Source organism: Colius striatus, chromosome 12, assembly GCF_028858725.1.
Source record: "Colius striatus isolate bColStr4 chromosome 12, bColStr4.1.hap1, whole genome shotgun sequence".
Lineage (NCBI taxonomy): Eukaryota > Metazoa > Chordata > Aves > Coliiformes > Coliidae > Colius > Colius striatus.
In genome coordinates, this window is record NC_084770.1 from 10,711,426 (window position 1) to 10,738,968 (window position 27,543).

General features: G+C 39.3%; 1 protein-coding gene across 1 annotated transcript; it reads left to right on the top strand.

Moving 5' to 3' along the window:
- Nucleotides 1–1,685: 1,685 nt before the first annotated feature.
- On the top strand, nucleotides 1,686–16,706 carry LOC104558862 (phospholipid scramblase 1). Its single transcript, XM_062006033.1, has 9 exons — nucleotides 1,686–1,942; nucleotides 6,761–6,792; nucleotides 7,804–7,902; nucleotides 9,667–9,836; nucleotides 10,829–10,871; nucleotides 11,945–12,165; nucleotides 13,073–13,234; nucleotides 14,953–15,114; nucleotides 16,300–16,706. The coding sequence occupies exons 1-9, from the start codon at nucleotides 1,686–1,688 to the stop codon at nucleotides 16,357–16,359; spliced, it is 1,206 nt and encodes a 401-aa protein (XP_061862017.1). The 3' UTR covers nucleotides 16,360–16,706.
- Nucleotides 16,707–27,543: the final 10,837 nt, after the last annotated feature.

Here is a 27,543-nt window from a genome sequence, read left to right on the forward strand (position 1 = left end):
TTCAGAATGATTGTTCTGGAATTGACTGTCCCAGGGATGAAGAATGTGCTAATTTTGACTGAGGTAGAGTTAATATGCTTTCTAGTAGCCAGTATGGAGCTATGTTTTTATTTGTACTGAGAATGGTATTGCTAACGTAGTGATGTTTTGGTTATTGTTGAGCAGCACTTGTACAGCATCAAGGCCTCTTCTACTTCTCAGAGCACCCAACCAGCAAGTGGGCTGGGGGTGCACAAAAAGTTGGGAGGGGACATAGCTGGGACAGCTGACCCTGGGGATATTCCAGACCATAGGATGTCATTCCCAATTGTCTTTCCAAGTAACCATTATGTGCAGTGGAGCCCTGCTGTCCTGGCTATGGCTGAAAATGAATTTCCTGTTTTGCTTTGCTTGTGTGTATGGCTTTTGCTTTAACTGTTAAACTATCTCAACCCACAAGTTTTCTCACTTCAGTTATCTGCCCTATCCCACTAGAGGAGAGTAAGTGAGTAGCTATATGGGGACTGGTTGCCAACTGAGGTTTAACCACAACAATGATGCTGCTTATTAAAGTCTCCTTGACACTGTGATTATTCCACTTTAAGAATTCGCTAGGTAGTCCCTAACACAGCAGGAAAAGACTTTTTCCCTTCTGTGAGAACAATTTTTGTTTCTATTCATCTATCAGACAGGATTATCTTTGTAGGTAACTAGTACTTGTGTGGAAGTACTCATAAACTTTGTAGAGTAGGAATGGATACTAAAAGAAAAAAGGATAGCAGCAGCCAAGAGATGGAAATACCAAATGTAGCAATTTGCTACCAGAGATTCCTTATTTAGACCCTTTGACTGAACAGAACTGTTCTTTGCTTAGTTTTATAATTCTGTCCTGAAATGCATTTTGCATCTCATTAGGTTTTATCTGCACCTATACACATTGCAGATGTAATAATATCCAAAAGCTTCTGAAGAATGAAAGCTGGGACTTTCAACAATATGAACAGGAGTTTAAAAGACTCTAATACTTTTATCTTTCTTTCTTTCTGATTTTTTTTTTTTTGGTTTTTCCTTTGTGTTTTGGTTTTGTTTTGTTTTGTTTTTTTTTTTTTTTGTTAAACCAGCTCAATTCATCATGTTTATTGAATGATCTGGGAATGAAAAACATTGAAGAACCAGTTAGGAGAATTCAGTATTATATTCCAAACCTAAAAAATATTTTGTTATTCACTGTAATGTATTATAAAACATCTAGAATGTACAGGGTTTTATACAATCTAAAGATTAAAAAGTCATTAATACATAAGGCACAATCCATTACAGTAAAAATACAGACTACATGTCTGTAGATAATGAGACTTCCATGTGAATCTTAGCAGTGATATTAAACAAATGTCTTCACCAGCCAATCCCCTACAATATATTTTACCAGTTTCTCTGTGACTCTGAACGTTTTATAATTATCATTAACAAACGTTGCATAAATCTACAACGATCCTTGTAAAAATCACACGACAAGGGCAAGAACATCAGTGTTAAAGAGACATTACTACCTTCTACAGTAATTGCGTCACAATTTTAAGGAAGTATTTGACCTTCTGTTCCATCGACACAGAAAAACGAAGTGGTTAAACGAGTCATCAGAGCCCATATAAGCAGCGCCCCAGCAGCTGCACGCCGTGTGACCTTTCGAACCTGTGCCCGGTACGATGCCCAAGCGCTGCTTCCGCGGCTCCCCGCCCCGCGGAGCGCGGCCCGCCCAGCCCGGGGCGGCCCCGGCACGTCCCGCCCGCAGCCACGGGGCCAGTCGTGGCGGAGCTGAGCTGAGCGGAGCGGCTGGGAGCGGGGCGTGGAGCAGGGCTCGGTGCGGCTGGGCGCGGGGGCTCGACGCGGCTGGGAGCGGGGCTCAGCGGGGTCCGGTCTGGGTGCGAGATACCGTGGAACGACTCGTGGGCTTTGGGGACGGGTATATTTCTTTGCTGTGAATGTGTCTTTACCGTATGTGATTTCTCGGTGGTCCGTTCAGGTGTCTGATGTTTTTGTAATTACAAGAGCACTTGATGATTGGAAGGGCCGTGAAAGGACCTGATACTTGGAAGGGTCACGTTTTCCAGTCGGGGATTCCACAGAAAATGTTTCGGTTTAGCAAAATAACTCGCTTGCAAAGACTGGTTTAGGGAAGGATCTTGCTGCCGACCTTGTGCTGGGAGAGCCCCGCTCCAGAGAGCTGACAGCAGCAGGCACAGTGCAGGCGACGGTGGTCCAGTCACCCAGCAGTGAAGCGAGCTGCATTAGATGTGCGCTCCTCTCAGCGAGGCTGAATACACAGAGTGTGACCCGGTTTTTTGTCTGTTAGGTGTTGGGACTCCCGGTTTCAGGGCAGATGCTTGTGTAGGGGGGGAGGGTAACTTACTGCATCAGAACAAAATATTTTTTTGTCAATTTATAGCTCATTTTATTCGTTCTCTGAAGGTTGTTTTATTAACTTTAGCAGAAAATACCCTGTTTAATTAGATCAACAAGATTATTTTAAAGCATACTGTTTCTCCATCAGTCAAGGTTAAAGTCCAGTAGTTTAATAGTCTCATGCAATGATGAAAAGAAATGCCACAAAGCTAGCTAGAGTGAACTAATGCATGCCTCACTGCTGTTTGGCTTTCTAGTATGGTTTTACTGCTATTTGCCTTTCTAGTATGGTTTTACTGGTATTTGCCTTTCTAGTTTTGTTTGTTTGTGTTAATAGACCTTCTCTGGAAGGCCCTGGCTTGGCATTAAAATGGCACTGTGCTTGATGCTTGTGCTCCAGGAGTTACGTAAACATGGTCTTGGCAGTATTTTAAGTGAGCTAGATGAGAAACGAAACTGATTGTCCTGCTAGCTTGCTATTTTTCTGATTAAAAACCCCAGAAGCTCTGTTGACTGGGTTAAGACATCATTTGCAGTATATCTACTGATACGTGCCAGGATAAGGGAGGTGTATCTGTGTAATACAGTTCTGAAAATGAGACTGTGACTGAAAAGAAACAAGGGCTTTCTGGCATTCCTGAAAAAACAACAATGTAGGATGTCATTTCCTTAGTATTCTCTGAATTAGTGTTGTTTTGTCTTTAGAATCAGTATTTCCTGTTTCCTTTCCAAAAGTTTTTGACTGTCCTTAATTCACTGGGCTCAAAACTTCTGGAGGGGAAAACACTCTGCTTGGGCACCAGGATGCTTCTGAGGGTTGCTTCTGTGTTAACCATTTGAGTAACAATTCAAGTACGGAGAAAATTAGGAATCAGTGGGGTGTACTGGTGCTGGGTGAGAGGATTTAGGCTGTAGGAGCAATTGACTTCTATTTATAAGAGCTAAGTGAAAATCTGGGAACTCCCATGGATGAGGAATTCTGTCAGTATGGGTTCCAGGTAGTACAACATATAGGGACAGAGTGTGAAGAATGAGAAGACTTTGATATGAGTTCTTTGTAAGTTTCTCTTGTAAGTAAACAAGATGTGGGAGTCTGTTGTCAGCTTGCTAACCCACAGCTGAGTGGCTGCTCTTGGCAGTTGAAGGACTGTTTTGCCTTTCATTTCCTCTCTGCACTGTGGGTGTTGAGGCTGGAAGCCATGCTGAGGGCTTCAAGTTATGTTTTTAAGAGAGGCAGCTGGCTGTGTGCAGGAAGGTCAGGCAGCCCTCACCTTTCCCACTCCCAGTGCACTGGTGCAATGGAGAGACCTCAGGCCATCCAGAGACCCTATTTTCTAAGGGTCATTCATTACCAGGCAGCTGCTTTGCAGGACGTGTCTCAGATTCCCCCCCTGCCTGGTGCTTTCTTCCTGTTAGCAGAATCACTTCTGTTTTCCCCTCCCTGAATAAAGCTGAACACAAGTACATCTCCTCCCCAGAGAAAGGAGAATATTTAGATCTCCTCTACAGACCTTTTTAGGAGAGTGGACCTGGAGCTATCCGTTACTATGCGAATCTGTCAGGAAAAAGGCAAAACTCGGGCTTTTCCTGGCACAGTCTCCTTTGCATAGCTCTAACCTAAAATAACTCCAGTGAGGGGTGAGGTGCTGAGAGCTGGAGCCTCATTTTCACCCTTCTGGACTCCAATTAGGGGATTTTGGGGAATGCTTGATCAGCAATTACCTCAGGTAATGTAATAAAATGTGAAGGTCCCTTATAATCCTAGCATAGTTTAGGTTGGAAAGGATAACCTTTGGAGGTCATTTGGTCTATTCCTCTGCTTAAATGGAGACTAAACTCAAATTTGTATCAGATTGCTCAGGACCCTGTAAAACATTTTATAAGATCTACGCAAGGATATACAGCAGCTTCTACTGGAACACTATGGCCAACTTATTCATGCCAGTACAACTTACTCTCCGTTTCTGTTGTGAATTCAGGTGATGGGCAGCATGTGGTCAGTGTAGTGCAAGGGCTTCAAGCAGCTAGTGTTTTTGTGAACCAAAATTAATTCAGTAATGGACTTCTACTTGCTGAAGCACTCTCTTTTTTCTTTAATTCTGTGGAATTTTATCTCCATTGCAAAGAAGTAGCATTCTCCCTCTTCTGTATTAGTGGGACCTAAATACAAACACCTTTATTTTTCCCTGCTAAGTAAGCAAAGTTTTTGTGATTATTCCCTATATTTATTTTAAAACTGTTACTACAATTAGTAAAGCCTAGGAGCATGTAAGACCTCATTTTATGAAACTGAAATGAAAATGTAGGCTTCAAATCATTACTTTGTGTAACCCAGGAAGCAGGAACCAGCACATTTCTAAGTGACTGATCTGCCCAATTACCCATTTCTTGGCTGAGGTTTTTCACCAGGTCAGAATTTCCCCATGTGTAACAATATGGCTGAACAATATATTGTGCAATATGATGGTGGGGAAAAAAGTGAGTTAGTTCCTCTTTTTTTTGGTATTTCATAACGTCATGTCATTTCACAATCTTTATGACTTATTTAGGTGAAACACAGACAATGAGTGACAATGTATTAGTCTTGGTGACTGAATTGGAGGCAGTAGGAGTCTAGATAAAAAGCAACAGAACAAAAGAGACAATTGTAATAAAAACAATAATCTTAGCTAGTTTCTTTAGCATCACATCTGATGAAAGAGGAATTGAACTTTGTAAAGTCTTTGTTGCTTACTGGTTATAGAGCATATCAACATTTCCAGAATCCTACATGGCACAGTGTTTGTAGGGAGGAAAACCAAAAGATTCTGGGCTAATATAAAGCCTTTCTTTTAAATAAATCGTAAGAGTCTTTCTCCGCTGTCCATTTACCAAAGGATTCAGTTGCAGTTCTCAATATTTTACAGAACTTAAGGTACCTAGAATATCTCACAGTATAAACTGATCTGGTGCTAGTTTAAACAATGCTTTGTTTCTTTCTAAATTTTGTCTATCATTTGTGCTGTTCCTACAAGCTGATGATTTTACTATGGTCATATACTTATTCTATATTATCAACTGTGAGAACAAGGTTTAAGTTATTTAGTTTCATTGTGTTATTTCAGATTTTTTAATTGTAGGGAAATAATTTACAATTATACATCTTATTTGTTTTAACCTATTGTCATATTGAGACCAGGATCTTATTAAAGTATGTAAAACAGGATGGTGGTTTTATTAGTACAGTTAGTAAAATTGAAGAAGAAATATAAAAAAGGAACTCTTGAAGACCAATTTATTAAACAAAGAGAATATTGTGTATGAGTTGGGAAGTGAGCTTGATGTCATGTTGTGCCAGAGCTGTTAAACACCCGTTGTGACAGCTGCTCTGACTTTGGAAGTGAAAAGCAGGAAGGAACTACTTTCAGTTTCAATTCCCAGCCTTGAGTGATCATCTTCATTGAACTAAACTAGTTGTAAGACCTGTAACAGACTAAATATATTACTAGTTTAACTTGAACTCCATTCTTTTTAAAGAATAACTAGTTTCTTATTTATTTTAAAGCTCTTGATGCTAAAAAAGGAGCTCCTATACCTTTTTTTGTTAATATATACATCAGTTTATGGATTTTCTGAATATTTTGGACATCTGTCTCTACTGGAAGTCGTTTCTATGTCTTGCATCTCTCGTGAGAGACTGAAAGGGGTTTCTCTCAAGGCTGATGCTTTGACCAGTAAATGTTCTTTTTCGTTTTGGTTTTTTTTATTTGTTTGTTTGATTTTTTTTCTTTTTGTTCAATAGAAAGAAAAAAACCGAGCAGTTGGCCCTTTCACTCATGGTATTCTGCTGCAGAAGTCCACTCGCCTGTGCAAGCCCACTCTTAATTATTGATTAGAAACCAAAAATGGATACATGATATTTAGTAGTACCACTTGAAAAGTGGACTGGCATAAAGAACTTAATAGGTGGCAGCATGGCAGCATAGCTGCTCCAGGATTAACCCAGGCAGATTTTGTAGTCAACATCGTACGCTAAACCAGTTGCTCTGAAATTACTGTAGTTCTTCGTTCATATGAACATGCATTGGCTGCACAATGGAGTCATGCACTGCAATGAAGTAACTGCACATTCCCATGCATTTCTCTGAGCTGAGTATGACTTCAGGGTACTCAAAGAATGAATACAGGCGTAGATATTTCAGACTTATGTTATGATGGAGACATAACTTAGAGGGAAGAAGAGATATTTAAATTTATTTTAGCTCTTACTTGTAATTCAGCTTTTCCGTATGATTTAGACAGGCGAGTACCTTTTATCAATAATAAAGAATCCTGAATAACTCTTGAGTGAAATTGCATATATTAAAAAATGCTAATGAAATAAAATTTTGTTTTGCAGAACAATTGTAAGCAGATTTACAGCAATGGAAGGTGAGTAAAATATAAACAAAATGTCAGCTTTAGTTGATATCAAAGATAACATGGATCCTCCCAAGGTCTTCAAGCAATATTAGCTTAGCTATTAGTTTACCTTTTAATTTTATGAAATATGTATGAATTTTTAAAATTTAAATTATTTGCATTTTTAAATGGAATAATTTACAAAAATATAGTTTACATTTTCAAGTATTGATATCTGAAGATTAAAAGAAACGGCTCATCTTGAAATTCAGTTTCTTTCTGCTAGCAAACTGAGCTTGGTAAATGGTTTTAATAAAACTCTGAGTCTACTGGTGAGGTATTAGTATTGTCCTAACTTGAAGAACTTTGGAGAAAATATTCTTCCCTGTGAGGGTGATAAGGCAGTGGTACACACTGCCCAGCAAGGCTGTAAATGTCCTGCCCCTGGAAATACTCAAGGCCAGGTTGGATGGGGCTTTGAGCAACCTAGTGTAGTGGAAAGTGTCCCTGCAAGGGGTTAGAACTCGATGATCTTTAAGATTCCTTCCAACTCACGCTATTCTATACTTCTCTGGTGGATTCTATGACATACAGTGGAGAATGCCTCATTAGTCTGTTCTGTACAGGAGGGCAGCCTGTCAATTCCGTGGCAGTTCTTTGAAGTGAAAACCTTTTTTCTAAATGTAAATGAACAAAGGCACTTCTAGTCCAAGTAGAGACTGAATTGACCCTGCTTCAGCAGGAGGTGGTCTAGATCATCTCAAGAGCTCCTTTCCAGGCCACATAATCCTATGACATCTTCATGACATCACGTACAATACTGCCTTTTTTCTACACTTTTAGGATCAGAACCCCTTTAAGTTATACCGGTGTTTAATATTTTCAATAAAAGTGAGCTTGTCATACAGTTTTTGTTATACAGTAAACAGCTCCTTAATTTTCTGACATGTCTACTCTGAAAAAGAAAGCAGTGTTGTCAATCTTTCACCCCAGGGCAGACGGATATGAGCAATTCTCAGTGCTTGTCTTCCATTCTTCCAGCACATAAACCTGCCTCAGCACCTGGATTTTTAAACGCTGGCTATGTACCAGGAAATGAAGTCCCATATGGCTACCCACAGCATGCACCTGTCTCCCAAGGTAGGTTGCTTGGTTACAGATCTGCTATATTATTAGTAAATAAGCACAGGAAGTAGGATGTTCCCCAAGGGCAACCATCTCTGATTTATTTTTTTGCTGTTAGTTCTGTAGGGTTTCTGTTAATTTCTGCTTTACTGAAATTTCTTTCTTGGTGCTATATGTTAGCATGTGCTAAGTGGTAGCAACAGTGGTAGAAGGGAAAAATGTTCCTCAGTAGTCACTGTGGGGAATTTGTTAGAGAGGTGCTACTGACACAAAGCAATTCATGTGTAGTGGCTTCTTACTGATCAGATATTTTATTAACATGTTATTTCAGATTTTCACTTTATATCTGTTTAGAAAGCTAGAAATGAAGAATTATTCCCTCTTGCAGTTCTGCTGGTGCATATATTCTGTCCTGTTTCCAACTCTGTTGCTGTACTTTGCATGTGGTTGTACTTTACACATTCACTCACTTGCTTTTTTCCTCTTTTACCTCATTTTCTGCTCCATGTTCAAAAAGCAGCACTCTTAAATAGTTTCTCATGTTCTGGCAACTAATGGCTTTCTGAAGAACCAAATCACAGTGAGCAACATCTAACAATCAGACTCAAAGAGTAGGTTATAGATAAAATGCAGAAAATTTGGCCTGAGTAACTGTGTTGCATCATCTGAAGTAGTGTCTGGCTTATGACTGCAGCGTGAGCTTTCACATGGTGCAGTCCATGTTTTGTCATGTAATGTAAAACATTGGAGCTAAACTGATTTGGGCTGAATGTAAGTCCCAAGTCAGAATCTCTTGAACTATATGTCTTCATGCAGCTGCACACAAATACTCTGTCACTTGTGTATTATGCATGCTTCTGAGTAAAATATAGAATTCCTCTGCATAACATGAAAGCCTGTCTGCCAACCAGGAAAATACTAAATGAGGAGAAAATACATAGTTCTTGTTCTGCAACTTTTAATAGCAACTACAGCATCTTCAGCTACAAGATCATAAAGCATCTCCATAGCAAAGGCTGTCTTATTGCAAGCAAGGCAGAGCTCTATGCGCAGCCCAGGTATGTGGGATGGGTTGTGAGCAAAAGGCAGTGCTACGTGTTCTGTCTGATGGAGTGCTGAGCTTTTACATCCTGAAGTGCTTCTTGAGACCTTGCGTTTTCTCTTGGATGCCAACGGGAGAAGACTTTGGCATTCACAAAATCGCCTTCGTAATGGAAATGTGGATTTTGAGAGTTCTGAAAGAGACTCCATTAAACAAATGGGAAATTGCAGTTTTTAGATTGTGTTCATCTGGTTTGAAAACTGCAGATGAACTTTGCTGAAAGAACATTTCCTATCACATAAGTAGAAGGTGTAATTCCAGGGAAACTTTGTCTTAAAATTGCTCATGTGCTCAACTGGTAACTTGTAAATGTCAATACTTTTCATGTGTTTTAAGATATTGTGTCTTCTCTGCTTAGAAATAACATTTATGTATTTATATCTTTTAATACAATTTCTGCTTTATTCAAGAATGACTCATTTATTTATTTTGTTTGCTTTTGTCTGGAGAGGTTAGAACATCCCACTCCAGTGTAACTTCTTTCACAAAGGTTGTAGTGTTGATAACTGACATGTATAGTTAGTATAAGGATCTTCATAGTTCACAATCATAGGATCATAGAATGGTAGGGGTTGGAAGGGGCCTTTAGAGATCAATAAGTTAACCTTTTGAAGATCCATGGGACAATTCTTTTCCAATGTCTGTGTTTCACAATTGCTTGTCTTCTATCACACCAGGTGTTGCAGGTGCAGGGGGTTACGGCTTCCAGGTGCAGCCCATGGGAGTGCCAGCTGGAGTTGCTGTTCCACCAATCCAGAACCAGCCCATCATGCATAAGGGGACAATCTGGATGGCTGTCCCTCCTCCTCTTCCCAACTGCCCTCCTGGACTGGAATACCTCACACAGGTACCTGCACCCTTCCTCCTTCCCCAGAGAATGGATATTCACATGAGAAACAGCCTGCATCCATAATAAAAAGCTAAAAAAACACCTGACGTTCTTGCAGGTATGTAGGTTGCTATTTTGGGCTTCTAAGTGAAGCCTTTTGTAATGTGATTGGTGCATGTTTTAGGGTGCATGTGCCTGATGTGGCTGCAGCACTTCATGGAGTACTTCTTGGAGTACTCTTCTGCCAAGTGAGATGGTAAAGGACCGGGGCACCAGGCTGTCATACATCTTTCCCTTTTGTGAAACTTCTGTTTCTGAGATGTAATGTGATTTGTCAAGGTGCTGATAATGAATACATATAATATGAGCAACTGTAGCATGTTTGAGGTGCTTAATTTTTTACATGATATTTTCTTCATACCTCTTCATAGTGTTGTCAAAAAAAGAACTGTTCCCACATTATCAAATATATCCCTGCACTGTCCAAGTCCAGTTCATGTCATCACTGGGAGTAAATATCGAGGCTTAATACTGACGCATTGTTGTCAGTTTCATAAACTCAACAAAAACAAGCAAAGAAAAAAAGGACTTGAGTTTTCCTGAGTTTCACTCCTTGCTGAGCAGTAGCTGAGCTCTGAAATTTGTTTCCTGGTCTTCTCTGTATGGATTTCTGGTGGGACATGTGGTGTCAGAGGCTCTGTCAGGCTCTGTAGTTGAGCTACGCAGAGTCCTGAAAGGAGCACAGGCACGTTAGCACTGTGTGCTTGTAACCAGACTAGTTTGGGTACAGCTTCTGCTGTCTGATCTGGTGGTCTGAAACAGTTAGGCTAAATTGGCAGAGTACAGGTCGGGGTATGTGAGCTACTTCCACAGCTTTACCAATAAATAATCTGCCTCTAAACAATGTATTGATCCATAAGTCTGCATTCTGAAATGCTGCTTAAGTCCCGATTTCTCTTAGTTACAACTTGTTAAGTATTTGTTCTGTTTATTTTTTCAACTACAAACAGATTGACCAGATATTAATTCATCAGCAAATTGAACTTCTTGAGAGTAAGTGAAGAAGTATCGGTAACAGAGACATTTTAAAATCTAATAATCCCAAGAACGGTAAAATTTAAACTTTCTTTAACACTACATTCTTAAGGTGGGTCACCACCCTTCTCTTTCCTGCCTCTGTTACTTATCTCAATTCCTGCAGAAGCTATAGAGGAGAGGAAGAAGAAAATATAAGGAAAGCAGGTGACTTTAAGCAAGTTCTAAATCTTAAAAGATACATAGCAATGTGACCAAATAATCTTGGTAACTAGTTATAGCTGAAGTTAGACTTTTTCTATGTTACTCATTCACATAATTTCTACTTGCCTCTGTTCTTTACTTCAAGATTTCCTTTTCTATCCTCTCTTACTCCATCTAATTCCATAGATTGGCATGCAGCTCTGATCCCATTTCCAGGCAATCCTGCTGTTTTAGCAAATTGAACTTCTTTCTGCTCCCCTCACTCTCTTCAGGAATATTAAAGTCATGTAATCAGTGTCTTTCAAACAGAAGAAATGAAATGGACTATCCTTCTCAGCTGACACCTAATGCTGCTGCATTTTATTTCCATAATGCTTCAAAGATTGCTTTAATTTGTTAGAGAAATTAATTAGAATTTATGTCCTGGCTGTTATTTTCTATTTGCGCTGCTGTGAATCTTGACTGTGAGGCTTTTTTTCTGTGTCCTTCTCATTCTGAACGTATCTGTGCCCTCTAAAGCCTTCTTCTGCTTCCCTTCCATTTTCACAAGTTTCTTCAATTCTCATCTTGTCAGCTTTTCCCTGGAAGTCTTCTCACTGTGTCGTTTAAAATTGTGGTGCTGCTCTGGCAGTAGGTGTCTGTGTCTGGTGGGAGGAGAGAGAGGGACATCTCTGTGCTCTTTCCAGGTTACCATATTCATGGTGATTTCTCTGAACTCAGGCGGCTTTGCTCAAGGGTCCTTCCCCATCATTTCCCTTTGCCAGTTGCTGTCTCTGACAGACTTTGAGTGAGGTCTGCCTTCCTCTTCCATTGAGTGAGGTTTAGCATAGTGACTTTTCTGACCAGATGTACCTCAGGAATTTAACAGTTCTGTTCCTGTTTTTCAGTTTTGACTGGCTTTGAAACAAACAACAAATATGAAATCAAGAATGCCCTGGGGCAAAGAGTATACTTTGCAGCAGAGGACACTGACTGTTGTACCAGGAATTGCTGTGGACCATCACGACCCTTCACCCTGCGGATTATAGACAACATGAACCATGAGGTGATAACACTGCAGAGACCCCTTCGATGTTCTTCATGCTGCTTTCCCTGTTGCTTACAGGAGGTGAGTTGCTCCCTCTCACCATCTTCCCTCATGTGGGACATGGTCCACCTGAGCGGTTTTAAGATAGCATTGCCTAGACTCAGGAGGCAAGGTGAAACAAGTCAGGTTTTGTGTGTAAGCTGTGGGGAAAGAGATCTGTGATGTTTGTGTGTGGGGCCTTGTTGATCTGGGAAGAAGCTAGTGTGCTGCAATAATTATGTTCCCTCCGTTCACTTCTGATTGTGGTAATGAAAAGTTTGTTTTAACAGCATAATGGGGAACTTGTGTGTAGTGTCAAAGTCTGTGCTGGAGATATACCTACAGTCTAAGAGTTGGGCAATGGCTCTTACAAAATAACAGCAAGAGTTTTCACTATACTTCTAGGAAAGCTGCAGTGAAATTAAAGACAATAAATGATGAGCTTTTAAAAAATTTAAATAATTATGCAACTTCTGAAGCCTCAAATCTGAACCTGCTCAGAGCTCTTAGAATCATAGAATGGTAGGGGTTGGAAGGGACCTTTAGAGATCATCTAGTCCAACCCCCATGCCGAAGCAGGTCCACCTAGATGAAGTCACAGATCTAGATCTTCCTGGGGGATTTGTAGAAGCTGCATCCCGTGATGTCTTCACAGAGTGCTTTCAGGATGCTCACAGCCTTCCTTTCACTGGTCTTTGGTCTTTCTGCCGTAGATAATAGCTTGTGTGCTTCACAGTCTTAGGAGCATGTTACTGTTATCAGTGAAGGTAAAACTTGCAATTTGAGTGTAATTTTCTGAAAATGTTCACAGAAAGCGCCATGCAGATTTATGCACTGGAAAAAATAGATTGTTGTGGAAAAATTAAGTTGACTTATGTGGTTCGGTGGGTTTTGTCTAACAAGCTTATCAAAGCATGAACATTCACGAGACTTTCTTTGTCCTATGAAGCTGGAAGTTCAGGCCCCTCCAGGAACACCAGTTGGTTATGTTGTCCAGAACTGGCATCCTTGCCTGCCAAAGTTTACCATTCAAAATGAAAAAAGGATGGATATACTGAAAATTACTGGCCCATGTGTTGTCTGCAGCTGTTGTGAAGACATTAATTTTGAGGTATGCAGTGTTAAAAATTCTTTGTATGTATCTTCTTTCAGATAGTAGTTTGATAGTAGTTAGTTGCTCGACTGTATTTTTAGTACATATTAATGATAGCATAATTGATTCACTTAGATATCTAGATTACTCTAGATAAGCCAATCAGAATTCTGGAAATAGCATCTTAAAGCCACACATTAGTAGTCAACAAGACTGATTCCCTGTGGTTGCACACAAATCTTTTAATGGAAATATTTAGCAGCAAAATCTTTTTTAATCTCTTTTTTTAGGCCATGACAAAAAAATGTTATTCTCAACTGTATTGCATATTTATTAATGACTTCAACACCCCACATTTAATATTATTTATATTATCATTAATATTGTTATGATACTATATATTATAAAATAGCAATATCATATTACCATTAACTATTATTTAATGATATTGATGATTTAATTAATGAATTAATGAAATATTAAGTGAATGATCATTTAATTATTCAATAACCAAGTAAATTAAGATAATTTAGACTTAAAATATAGATTCGAATGACTGAAGAGTTACAACTTTCACTTAAAAATAATGGTGATTAATGCATCATTATTTTCATACACATTATTTAGGAGATCAACTAGTCTACCATTTAATAGTTAAAAGTATGTTGCAAATAGTCGCCAAAGCAAATTTAGTATAATTTTTTTTTGGAGACTACTCTTTCACATGATTTGACTTTAGGAAACTTAATGTTGACAAAAGGCAAATCTCTGCTTTGGAACTGTATTCGGTCTTGGGTGGTTGTGATTTTCTACAGCAGCCCTTGTAGTGCCGTGCCTTCTGTTGGTAGCTAAAAATGTGTATTGATAGCACATCAATGTTTTGGCTACTGCTCGTGCAGCATCAAGGCCATCCCTACAGCATTTCCTCCTCCACCTTCACCAGTACCTGGGGATGGGCAGGATTCTGTCAGGGGCCATGGCCAGGACTGCTTACCCAGGCTGACCAAGGAGATATTCTATACTATGTGACATCAGCTCAGCAATATAAACTTGGGGAGAGGAGCAGGAATGGAAGTGTGTTTCACTTTTGCCTTCCAAAGCAACTGTTACACGTACCACAGCCCTGCTTCTCAGGAGGTGGCTGGACATTGCTGCTGATAGGAAGTAGAGAGTAACAGCTTTATTTGCTTTGCTTTGCTCCTCACATGCCTGGCATTGCTATTTCTTTATTAAACCTCTTTTATCTCAACCCATGAAACTCCTACCTTATTTTCTCCCCTCCTTGGCTTACAGAGGAGATGGGTAATAGAGGGGCGTGGTGGGCACCTGGCATCCAGCCAGAGTCAAACCACCACAGGGACAGAAGAACATAATTTGTTTAATTTTCACTTGAGTTGTTCCTGGTACCTGGCAGAAGAAACTAATTTACTCTTTTGGCCAAATAACAACACTCCCAGCAGAGTGGGTACAGATGCATGTGGTAGCTGTCTTCCAACACTGTGAAAGCACTGAAGTCTGCAATCAGATGTAAAATTCAGTTAATGTTCGTGCTATTAAGACTGATTTTCTCGTAGTCAGGATTACCTTTTGTTGCAAACAGTTGCATTCAATAGTTGCATTCAATAGCTGCATTAAGTTAAATGACACAGTCTGAAGCTTTCATCTGTCATGAAAAAGATTTGGGAATATTATGAATGACAGATTTGATGGTTTTTTTTATCTTGGTATTGAACTAGGTGAAGTCTGTGGATGAGACTGCTACTGTTGGGAGGATTTCTAAGCAGTGGAGTGGGCTTTTGAAAGAAGCTGTTACAGATGCAGATAACTTTGGAATCACGTTCCCAATGGATCTTGATGTAAAAATGAAAGCTGTCATGATCGGTGCTTGCTTCCTCATTGTAAGTCTGTCATTCACTAATACTTGCATATGAACTCATCTGCAGTTGTGCTGGTAAAGGATTTGACTCTGAGCTCCTTGGAGTGACAACTCATTTTGAGCTTCTGTGTAAAACTAACCATGGAAGGCAACAAAGATTTATTTCAGATAAGATTATTCTAGACTACGTGAAGTACTAACTATATTTAAGCAGAGCTTCACATGGGATAGGACTGAGAAACCCTTTAGGGAAGACTTGTCCAGATTTATTAGGAGAGGAAAGGATATTTATGTGCATGGTGATCAGCAGTAGCCAAGAGACTCATCCAAAGCCAGAGCAGCCTGTTGAGCTGTTGAACTGGACAGCTGAATGCTGCAGTTAAGTTCCTCCTGACTCTCCTTTGTGGAAGCATGTGAAGCATTGAGCTGAGCCGGATTAAGTGCTCTCAAAGAAGTCATTTCGAATCAGAGGGACTTCTGTGGAGAAAGAGCACGTCTAATGATGTAAGGCTTTTCAGCTGCACTCTGACTGTGTTGTGTCAAATACTGCAGCACAGCTCACTTTGCTCTTTGAGAACAGTGCGTGACACACTTGTGTTTGTTTCCACTGGCTCATGCAAGTTTGCTCCAGATAACCATTTTAAAAAGTGCACTGCTTCTGAGCTGGCAGAACTGCAGAGTGGGAAGAAGAGGGCATGTGAAGCACAATGAGTTTGGAAAATTTGTTACCAGCCCTGTGCACAAAGCCAGATTTTCCTTAGCTGTGCGTGTTTGTGTACTACCACGTGCAGAAAGTACAGCATATGTGAGTGTGAGCAACGAAGGACTCCAGACATGAATATGGGGCTCCCAAATGTAAACTAAAGATACTGACTATTACAACAGACTGCAGTTTGAGGTACAATTGAGGGAACTGAATCAGATTGAACAAAGCCAGGGCAGGAATCCTGAGTAAAGGAAGCATAGCTTTGGCCAGTGTCAATTTAAAGTTTTCGTGTAGGTCTTTCAACATCTCTTTCTGTGGGTGTTCTTTTCTGAGAGATCTTGGTGATGGGGATGGGTTGGGGTGGAGAGAAATGCCCCCATGTTCTCCGTATCATCTGAGGTTTGTGTGCTTTGAATATCTTGCAAAGCAACGAGGACATCTCTGAACTAAGAACTGCTTTTAAGATGTATTTAGTTTATTTGCTTTTTATTTCCTTCTTAGGACTTCATGTTTTTTGAGCATGCTGGAGATCAGAAACAGCGAGCAGGAGTTTGGCAATGAAATCTAGAACTCTTTATATAAGAGGAAGAACAACATAAATCTCCCAAATTTTCAGTGGGTCGCAGAGTTCCCATAAGAATGTGAGAAATTGTGATTGTAGCTGTATTTCTAGAAACAAAGAGCTTTATGGTTTGGGGTTTTTTTGTAATCTGATGACGTAAATTGTATTACTCAAATAAGAGTATTTGTACAGATCAATAATATATAGAAATATATAGCAAACTTTTTTTACAGAAAGGAATTGGAAAATAACTACATATAGTTGCTTTGATTCCTAAATAAAAGGACTACTTCTGTATTAAATAGTAATATAAGCAGTGAGTCTAATAAAGAAGTCCTGACCTTTTGCTGTGTATCCTTCTTTGATACTTTTGCCTTGGTTTTCATGTTCTCTTGTTTACAGCTTATTAAAAATATGCATTTGAAACAAAGTAATCTAAGTGAACAGAACTATCATGAACTATCAGAACTACCATGGTAAAAATGGTATTGATTTAGTGATAAATCTACTGTGAAATATGACTCCTTCAGTGTGACTTGGTTTCCTAATCTGGGTTGCTTTGAAACTTAAGGCTTTGATTTTCACCAACAGAAGTTTAGAGGATATGGGAAATATAAATGCCTGTAGTTGCTTCTGCTTAATAATCTTTTAGTAACTGCTTTGTGCAGGAGTGTGTATTTTTTTGAGACAAGGAGAAAATAGTTAATCACTTTTCTGTTTCTTCAGTTCTCTTTCCTCTTCATTTAGTCTGTGATTTTCACAGATCATAAGTATGTCTGCATGTTTTGTAGAGACTTTATCCACTGTTCTACAAATGTATTTGACATTTCACTTGGTTTTGGTTTATTTGCATTTTTTTCCCTGATAACACTATGCTCTTAAAGACAGCAGTGAGGGAAAAAAATATACATGGAAGCATTGCAACAAATACCAAAGATGAAGAGAGGAGAGAAGGGAAATAAGATGTCTGAGGGGTGATCTCATTAATGTTTACAAATTCGTCAAGGGTGAGTGTCAGGAGGATGGAGCCAAGCTCTTCTCAGTTATGGCCAATGATAGGACAAGGGACAACAGAGACAAGCTGGAATATAAGAGGTTCCAAAGAAACATAAGGAAAAACTTCTTCCCTGTGAGGATGAGTAAGCATTGGAAGGGGCTGCCCAGCGGGGCTATGTAGTCTCCTTCTCTGGAGACATTCAAAACCCGCCTGGCTGAGTTCTTGTGTGACCTGCTCTAGGTGGTCCTGCTCTGGCAGGGGGGCTGGACTAGATGATCTTTCGAGATCACTTCCAGCCCTTAAAATTCTGATTATCTGTGTCCTGTTTTTCAATGTACAGCAATAGGTGGCAGTGTTAGCACAGGAATTACTTTTTCTGAGACTCTCAGGCTGTTTATTTAGCTGTCATTCTGATTTTTCTCAATGGAAGGATTTCAGATTACACTATCTCCATAGTATGTATCCTTACATGAGTATGGAAAGCTTTCTCACCAAAGCTGTAAAATCTTAAGCTTCAGGTGGAAATATGTGCCACTGGGAAAGTGAAAAACTATGTGTGAAAGTATGTTAAACCATGATTGATTTTTAAAAACCCAGATAAATACTGTGTAATATCCTTAAAGTTGTATTAGCTTGGTAAATTGTAAAATTTGGAATTTGACTTTTATTTCTGACATATTTGTTTCTACATAGAGCAAAAAGTTATATTAATATATCACAGCAGGGTACATCAAAGCAAACAGGCTAATTTCACTGCTGATTTAATGTCAGTAGCTTACATTTGAGATATATTTAGCCCCTTAGACATAACATGGCATGGCATCAGTGTGCATGGCTGTGATGTGGACTGCAAGCATTGCAGGGCAGCAGAGGAGAGGATGAGAGGCTAACAAGGTGTCAAGGAATGGGAGAACTCCAGCCAGAAGGGGCCTGAGAATCTGCTCCAGGCTTTCCCTCAGGCTTTGATTCTCTTGTGTTTTTCTTCTTTTTGTTTTCCTTTTTTTAAAAAAAAAGTTAATCTTGCTGCTTATGTCTCAGCTGGTTTAACCTTTAGCCTGACTTAGTTTGAACCAGGGCAGCTGGCAGCAGCCAAGGAAGTCAATATTTCTCCTTTGTTGATTGCCATTTATGTAGAAGCAAACAGACTGGCAGGAATCTGGGCAGCATGCTCATAGGGGAGCCTGCCCTGGTGCTCTGTGCACTGGGACCTCACCAGCTCCTGGTGTCCCTGGGTCTGCTGCATGACCAGCTTCAGTCCCTGATTACAAATACATTCCCTCCCCAAAAAGTGGGGAGTGGGCTAATGCAATGCAGGGATGGCTGATCTCCTGGCCAGGAGTCTTCTGTTCCTTGTTGTGGGTGCCACAGAGAGGGAGTGATGCAGAGATGATCAGCAACAGAAAAATTCCTGTGCAGCCCTCTGTCAGGACTGCAAGGAGCATGGACAAAGGCTTACTTCAAAGGTAAGTGGTCAAATGCTGCATCACTGCCACAGAACTGCATACAAAGCTGGGAGACAACACTGGCGCTGTGGTGGTGGCACTGTGAGGATGCTCTGATTTGGCACTGAATTCCAACAGTGAATGGTAGGTGGCAAATGCTACGTGGCCATTCCTACCCTAACTGGGAAAGCTGGTTTACGGTGAAGGCTATAATTAAAGATATTCATAAGAAAAGTATAAACAAAAGGTAACCCTCTAATTTAAATGGCTGTCACAGGTTTTGACTCTGAAGACATAACAGGCCTTGGGGCTGCCTTGCCTTTGTGGCTTTCAGCAATGTTCTGCTGACATTATATACAACCATGTCAGTGAAACACTGTTCTATACCTGAGATTCTGGTTGCATGTTCCTGCTCTGAAGTACAGTCCACCTTGTGTAGTATACAGTTCCTTCTGAGTATTGGGATTATTTTTGGCACAATTTGAACAGCACAGCCTCCCAAAGTATTTGAACTTGCACAAGTGGTGCTTTGTGCTGGTCCACTTTCTAAGCTGAGCTGTCATGTACATGACTGGTGGGCTCACTCCAATAGTCTCTATGTTCTGTAGGTTGTTTCTTCAGCTCTTTATTATCTTTCCCAGTACCTCTGGCTGATATTTCAGCTCATGGTTTTGCTCTGGCTCTCTGCAGCCATGCAGTATGACATGGAGCAGTACTTGTCCTGGGGAATTTGAACTAAATTAATCATAACACTTTTAAGAGTTGTCTATATTTGCCAGAGGTTGAGATGTTAGCAGCTAAATACCATGTTCTTTTTCTTCAGCCACTCTTTCTTTTTAACTGGTGTAAAACTTTTTACCTAGTCTAAAACTTTTTTCTTGGTCTAAAACTCTTCTTTATTCCAGTAGGTATGGCTGTACAACGGGACCAAGGCATACTGCTATATTGTGTCCATTTCTCATTTTTCAGGGAGCAGAATCTGTAGCTCCTAGACAGTATTGGTATTTCAGTGGGATGAGGCTGAACTTGCTGGCACTCTTTTTATGTCCATATTCTGTTCGTTGCCAGATTAGGACAGAAAAGAAATACAAGAAAAATTGTTCAACATAGACAAGGGCTCACTGTGTCCTGTCCTCTTTTTCCACTGAACAAACTTTGGAAAGGCTGTGAGAGGTAGTAAGCTAATATTAAAATGCACCAAGAATTAAAGGCAGCCATTGAAATGAACAAGAACTTACCTGTATGTTGCAGCACACATTTTTCCATGAAGAAAAAAAGAAGAGGAAAAAAAAAAAGGAAAAGAGCAAATAGTTAATGTTTCAGTGGTAGAGAAGAGACCAAGGGAGAGGAAGGTAAAATCTCTGTTGAAGAAATCAACTGAATTTACGTGTGTTGTTTGAGCTCGATTTGCAATACTCAACTTTAAAAGCAATAAGCTTAGTTGAAGGAAATATTTGTGCAAAAGTACATATTAAAGAGAAGTAATGAAAAATTCTAAAAATGTCAGTGGTTATGTATGCTTTAAAGGAGCTACCACAATGTGGTGCCTCTTAAGCTGCAAACATGAAATCTTCACAGCAAATTGTTTTTCAGGAGGATTTGTGCTTCAGTAATTATGTGGTGAAAGTTAGCAAAAGCTTTCACTATCAGATAAACTCAAGCCTAATTTGCAAATAAAAATATGCACTAGTCGAGTTTTCATCTTTTCAAACTGATGTAACCATGTATAAACATCTATGAAACATGTTTGAATTTAAAATCCTATTGAGCCAAAGCTCGGAGAAGCCAAAGGCAATCAGCTGCCTATTCTCTGCATTTTGGTCCATATGCAGCCACACCCGTATTTCTATCCAGGTACAGATTAGGGAATTTTTGCTTTATGTACTTTTAAGAATAGAATTTGACTACTTAAAAATACAAATATACCTCCTGACAATGGAAAAAAGTTAGAAAAGGGTGCTAAACATATCAGTGCTTGAAACCTCAGCATATTCAAGCTGCAGCCTGGAGTGATTGGATAGGAGAGTGTGATGAGGGCTTTCCTTGGAGACATGCTTTGATGATGTCTGATTACAGGCATATAGTGAACTGTTGCAACTGTAGACTTAGAAGTGATGGACAAACTCAGAATCAAGCCTCCTCCATAATGACAAACTGATAAATCACAACTGTTTTCTTCTATAATGCATAGAGGGAAAAAGCAAAGGAATGACCTAATTTAGTCATTGAGATGTGTGGTGTGACAGAAGAGTGTTCCTAAAAACGCACATAAAATGTAAATCCATTTTTCCTGTGAGTGCCTGGGCAACAGTTGAGTTCTGTGACTCACTAAAGAGAAATTCCATGGGAAGAAGGTTAGGCTTTCTCTGGAATGAAAATTATATAAATGGTGATTGTAAAGCAAATTCGTGCCTAATATCCCCTGTCTGCAGTATATGAAAAACAAATAATCAGGAAAATCTAAAGTGCTGCAGTTAAGTTCCTTGTATTTGAAAGGTGAAGAGTACACATGCTCACATATAGAGCTTGGCTTTGAAGGTCAGCCAGGGAATGCAGATCTTTTTCAAAAGAGAAAGGGAGTGTATCTCATCTGAGGCTCTTGGCACATAAGATGAAAACCATGGGTATTTAACTAGTAGCTTTTTCCTTTCTCCAATCAAATGTTGGTCTGATGTGCAGTAATCTACAACAGTCATAGCAAAAACATCTTCCTAATTGGCTGCAAGGAGAAAAAGCCAGAGTGGAAAAAATTTGTGGATGGGACTACGTGCACTTGTGTTCAAATGCACAGTGTTTGTTTATGGAAGCTTCAGCTGCACTGTCAGCTGTCTCAATTACAGTCCTAGAGCATAAGGGGAATAAAATGCTAGAGTTATATGTGAGAACTAGAGAATTATTTATAATAAATCAAGAGAACAAATGCATATTGATATACAGCAAGCTGGACTGGTCACGATCAGCAGAAGGATGATAGGAGCAGGATTAAATGGCCTGCTCTCACTAAGCTATCAAGAATCTTTGTACTCTCTGACACTGATTTAGAAAAAGACATATAAAGCACTAAGGCAAGAAAAAGACTGCAACTGAAATTGTGCAGAAGCCTGGGTTTAGCTGTGTATGAGTGTTCTTGGATTTCTATGATTTAGAGGGGCATTTTTTTCTGCCTTTATGTTATTTTCATTTTCCTTCGGAAGCTGATTGACAGTACTCTCTCTGGCTTTGGTAACTACCTGAAGCATGGTACAATTTGAAGATTATATTTTGTTTTGGTAGCCAGTGATTTCTACTCTTTATATTGTACAGGTGGGAAGGTTATCACTATTATCTCTAGAGGAGTGAACCTTAAAACAGGTTACCATGAACAGCTAGTGGCAATGCTAATACCTCCCAACAGCTTTATTTAGTGATTTGAAGAATCCTGATTGCGCAGTAAATATTTAAGAATGGTCTCAACACCATAGTTCAGACTGCCAATCCCCTGCTTGATAGACTGTTGTAGACCATGACTATAATGCTGTTCCAAAATGCATCTGATGCTCCTTTTGAGTCAAACACCACCAAATTTATCAAATTGACAGTAATCATAAAATCAAATGAATAACAGTAACCCACTGAGATGACTTAATATTCCTGTCTGAGGAAAGACATTTGCTAACCACTTTTTATCTTGAAAAACTTTTAAAGCTGTTCATAACATGAATGTGCTATTTAGGAAGGCAAGGTTGAAAAAAAAAAAGGGCCTTTCTTTTGGATGAGAAACTAATAATATTTGTAGTAGTTTCTAGTTTCTTATACACAGTACAATCTCAAAATGTTTTTCATGGACACTATTTTGAGAACTGAAAACCATGTCTTTTATGTCATCCAGCAGCTTTAAATCTTTCAGGTGGCACTAACCTCCAGGAGCCTGATCTGATACCTCCCTCAATCTGCGTTCAATGTAGGTACAAACACTCCAACTAGATAGCATGAAAATATATGCAAAGTGAGAGGATTAAGTGCTCCACACTCTTGGGGTCTGGTTCTTGGGAACCAACAACTTCAAAAGGACCTTGAAAAAGAGGTGAAGGCCACATGACTTGAAATGTTACACTCATGACTGGAAAGGCATATTGACGTTTCTAAGCACTGTTCCAGGTTGGAGGAGACTGGTGGACTTTGAGGCAGTTGAGTCATCTCCATGCAGAGCTGGTAGAAAAAATATTATACAAAAAGAAAGGAGAATGATCTGAAGATAGTCCCATGTCCCTCTTTTGAAACCCAGAGAATGAAAGATGTACAGCCCTGCAGAGCTTTTATACTGAGACTAGGGTAATACAGCACTAATGACAGCTCTAGCTACATTGCATGAGCATATTTTGATAGAAAAAAGTAAAGAATCGGCATCTTGGAAATAATGATATATGAAAGGGAAATAATATGAAAATTAGAGGTGTAAAGGATGTTTTTTGTTTATAATTTGTAGCACATCTATTTGGTTAGAAACAACTTAGTAGCTTAACACAAAATTTTACATGGCCTTTTCCAGCAGAGTAACAAGAATAGCATTACTGGGTTTTTGTTTGGTTTTTTTTTTTTCTTGAACCAGGTGTACAAATCCCACTCTGGGAACTGAAATGCAAGAATAAGTAATATCAGTATTTTCCACTACATGTGAGAAGCATTACAAGCGAGCCACAGTGAGTTCTGCAGGCCTTATTTCATCAACACTCTGAATTCTGGCAAGCAGAATGTTAAGCACAATGAGACAGCCACATTAATAAGTCTTCCCTGGAAGTGTTTTGCAGAGGTGATAATTTGTTGGGTAGCTGCCTGCTAGAGTCAGATATAGAGGCTATAAGGTTTTCCTTATTTCTTTATAGCTACATCAAAGAACACTGTTAATGTGTAAATATATCAAAGGCAATAATATTCTTATATTGATGCAAGGAAACAAGGAAAGGTGAATAGTGTCTACCTCTTTTCTTTGTTGACAACAGGATTGCTTTACCCAGTCATTTACTAATAGTGTCCTGAGGATGTATGCTCTGAGCCTGCCAAGTTTTCCTCCTCCTTTAGGTACCCTGGAACAGAGGCTGCCTTCACAATTTATCTGAAGACACTATTAGGTTGAGTGTTGTGATTCCTATTCCTCTGAACCCTACAAAAGTGATTTTGGCTACAGCCTTTATATACTATGCATATGCTTTTGATGGAGTGACAAAAGACTGAGGAAAAGGGAAGAGCAGAAAAAACTCAGGTACTCAGCCTCACCAACATGTGATAGACTACGTACAGTTTTGGTCACTTTCTTAAAGCTGTTTGGGACTTCATGAACGGCCATCCACAGTGCTGCAGCACTGCTGGTTTACCTGTGATTCCTGCTATTTATTCATCAGAATGTTTCTCCTCATTCTGGAGGGTGTTGCTGCTGCCTTCTGATACAAAAATTAAGTTTGTTTAGTTTTCTTTAAAAAGGAAGGAATTTCATTCCATCACATTCCCTAACGTAGAATCAATCTGTATATTGCCTTGAGCAGTACAAGCTTTGGAGTATCTGGAAGTTCAGCAGCCAGATCACCTCTGAAGCTACCCTCCTAAAGGCCAGACTACAGGAGCAAGATGTACTGCCAATGTCAGGTTTTGCCATTCTTGTCCAGTCATCCGAATTATCTTAGCTACAGACTTAATCTTCCTTTGCATTCAAACTAAAGAACCACAAACTACAGTTTATGATAAATTATTTCAAAGATTCAAAGCACCATCCTTCTGGCTTCTGTTGAGTGATGTGCTAAAAAAATAAATGAATTCCAAAATCTTTTGAAAAGAGTCCTCTTGAGGATCTATTGGAAATTCTGAAGTTATTCCAGTCATTCCCTGAACAGCAGATAGCCGAGTTGTCTTAAATCCAGTGTATCACATTTATCAAAACTATGCTGTTATTCAAAGCTTGCCTCCTCTAGTGCCCCTTCCCATGTAAGCTGAGAATAGTCAAGCTTCCAGCCTTAAAAAAAGGCATGAATGCTTTTTGCTCAGTAGCCTAAGTACAATTGAGAAGAAGCATCCAGACTGAATGCATTTCACTTTCACAGTATACAGCCTGAAACCTAAAACTTTTCATTGCTTCAGTAACTCCTGGCTGTTAGTGTTAAAGGTCTTCATCTGTTCTACACTCACAATTACCCTTCCTGTCACTGAGCTAAGTGGTTAAGTATACTAGTGTGGGTTAACAGTTGTGACCTTCTCTCTGCAGAGGTAGTTTTCTAGGAGTGATCTGAACATGAGCTCCCTTCATATCCCTTTTTAACAAATAAAACTATGTGCACAATGCAATGCAAGATGGAGAAGAGGACAAGAAAAAACCTCTCAAAGGCAGTGCTTAGCTCCTAAATGTTTCTAAGCTTGAAAGCAAATTTTTCTACTGATTGAGTAATGAAATTTTCCTGCTTTCTTGCTCATGTCAGGGATATTACTCACAACCTCAACTTTCCTGCTAACTGTATTTAACTGTTCATTTAAAGACAGTATTTTTACTTTCCACGCCTTGTTTTTATTGGCCGCTTCCCTTTTTCCCTGTAAAAGGTTTTCTTGTCAAGAGGCAAAATAGTTAGGTATTGCAAAGCCATATGATGTTTTGACCAACCAGAGAGGCACTAAATTAAGTAAGATCTGTGGCTCCTCGCTTTTCCTCACCTTTTCCTGTGGCTACTCTTTCACACAACGCCTGCTTGAAAGTGGAAGTAGGAAGGCTGTGTGCAATGGGACTTTAGCAATAGCAAAATAATGGCAAGGCCATCTCCTTTCTTTGTCTCCCAAATCCAGTGCTCCAGAAATGCTGTCAGAAGTTGTTTTGGGACCATCTGGGATTTCACATTTAGATCATACAGGAAGTAGGAAATAAGACTAATTTAATGACAATTTTCTAATAAATTGAATGAAATTACTAAAAAGACCTACCTGTCAAAATTAGGTTTTGTCAGACAACAGTTTCTATTTATCTTAAACAAGTCAATTGGAGAGAATGAGGTCATTGTGGACAGGCAGAACAGTCATAAAACTCTCAGAGCAGGAGCAGGAAAAGAAACTTCAACTAAAACTGTTCCAGTAATAGAGAATATGAAATCTGATGTCTTACTGTAGGGAAATACTTGTGGGACGTGCTTCTCTGATCCAGTGGTTTTCCCAAATTGCCACTCTAGGAGTCTCCACTAGGCTTTTGAAATCACACATAAAAAGTAGGCTTGAGGGTAACTATTATAAAACACATACTGACCTCCCCTCCTCTGTTGGTTATATGCATGACCACACATCAGTCCATTTAACACCACAGGCTTACTTCATAGGAAGGTTTTATTACATTATGATGGTTTGTTGACATAGACACACTCACAGACTCTCAGCTTCAGACAATTTTCTAAACATATTTTTCTACCAGTTTCTATTAATCCCACAGTAATTTTTTTCCTTTTAGACAGTTTTTTTGAATTTCAGTTCCTTTTCGTTTATACTATTTTCTGCATCCCTAAACTATAACAAAAGCAAGACTTTAAATTAGTCATTATGATTAATTGTTCATTTCAACATCTCTCATTTCAGGCTTTTATAGTTTGTTGGGTGACGGGACTGAAATCTTTACAAGATCAGCCCTGATCTGCAGGGTTTACAAGATACGGTCTGCAGTATTTAGTTCTCAGTTTCTTGTGCCTGTATAAATCATGGGAAAGTGAATGCAATGAAAACAGAAAGTGGGGATCAGACCTTTGTTTCCACCAGAAGCAGTGACAGAGATCTAAAGCATCTGGTTTAAGACTATGTCAGCAGTATTTATTCTCCAGTGGAGTTCACTGACTTCTACAGTGTAGGAAAAGACCTTAAGGCTGAAGCTATCATGTCATAAATGCTAAAGAATGGACCACAGACAAAAAATTAGTATGGCTTTTCAGAAGCATTCATGTCTTGCTGCTCAGTCTCAGTAAACAAATGTAACTCTCCTTGTAATTTAAGAGCCACTCTTTCAATCTTTTGAGTAATGATGGGATGACAGCTGATTATACCCTGGAAATGCTTGCTAACACTATTAATCTTTTGCTCGTATTGTCTGTTTATAGCTATAATTTTAAATGAGTGAATGAAGCAAAGCGATTTCTGATTGGGTGGCCTGGGAAAGAAACTATGGATGTAGCCAAAAGATTCACTCAGCACTCAATAGTGAAGGATGCTGAGCATCTTCTGAAATCTGTGGGGTTTCAGCACCCCTGAGGAGTGCTCAGCACACCTCAGCAACGGGCTGGATTGTACTCATAGTAACAAGACCAGGATGGCAACTCAAAGAAATGTTCTTACTGAAGTTGAGGAGAAATTAAATTGAGGCAACCAACAAAATATTTCCAGACAGCAAGAGTAGAATTTCAGTATCGTTTAGCCTGACTCCTTGGAAATAAAATGTCTATGGAAGATTCCTTATTAGGATTGAAGTACTTAAGAGGCCCTTATTAAATGCTTGTGTAGACATACAAAGTCAGGCAATGTGATACATATTTTAATGCCATATTATTGCCAGATTGGCCTCTACATCCATGTTTTTGCAAAACATGTACATGCTTTTTTTTAAATTCTAATTTAGTTTTAGTGTCTCATTGGCTTGAGATCAAATTAAAACAGCCATAAGCATCTAAACAAAATATATCTGAAGAATATATTTCTGATGACTTAACATTTTTATGGGATTCAGGGATTTTTTGCTATTACTCTGATATGTTAATTTC

Excerpts from the sequence above, each read along its gene's own strand:
- LOC104558862 (XM_062006033.1), top strand. The coding sequence starts at position 1,686 with ATGCCCAAGCGCTGCTTCCGCGGCTCCCCGCCCCGCGGAGCGCGGCCC. Across the intron at positions 9,837-10,828 it reads GACTGGAATACCTCACACAG|ATTGACCAGATATTAATTCA; the intron begins GTACCTGCACCC and ends AACTACAAACAG. Across the intron at positions 12,166-13,072 it reads TTCCCTGTTGCTTACAGGAG|CTGGAAGTTCAGGCCCCTCC; the intron begins GTGAGTTGCTCC and ends TGTCCTATGAAG.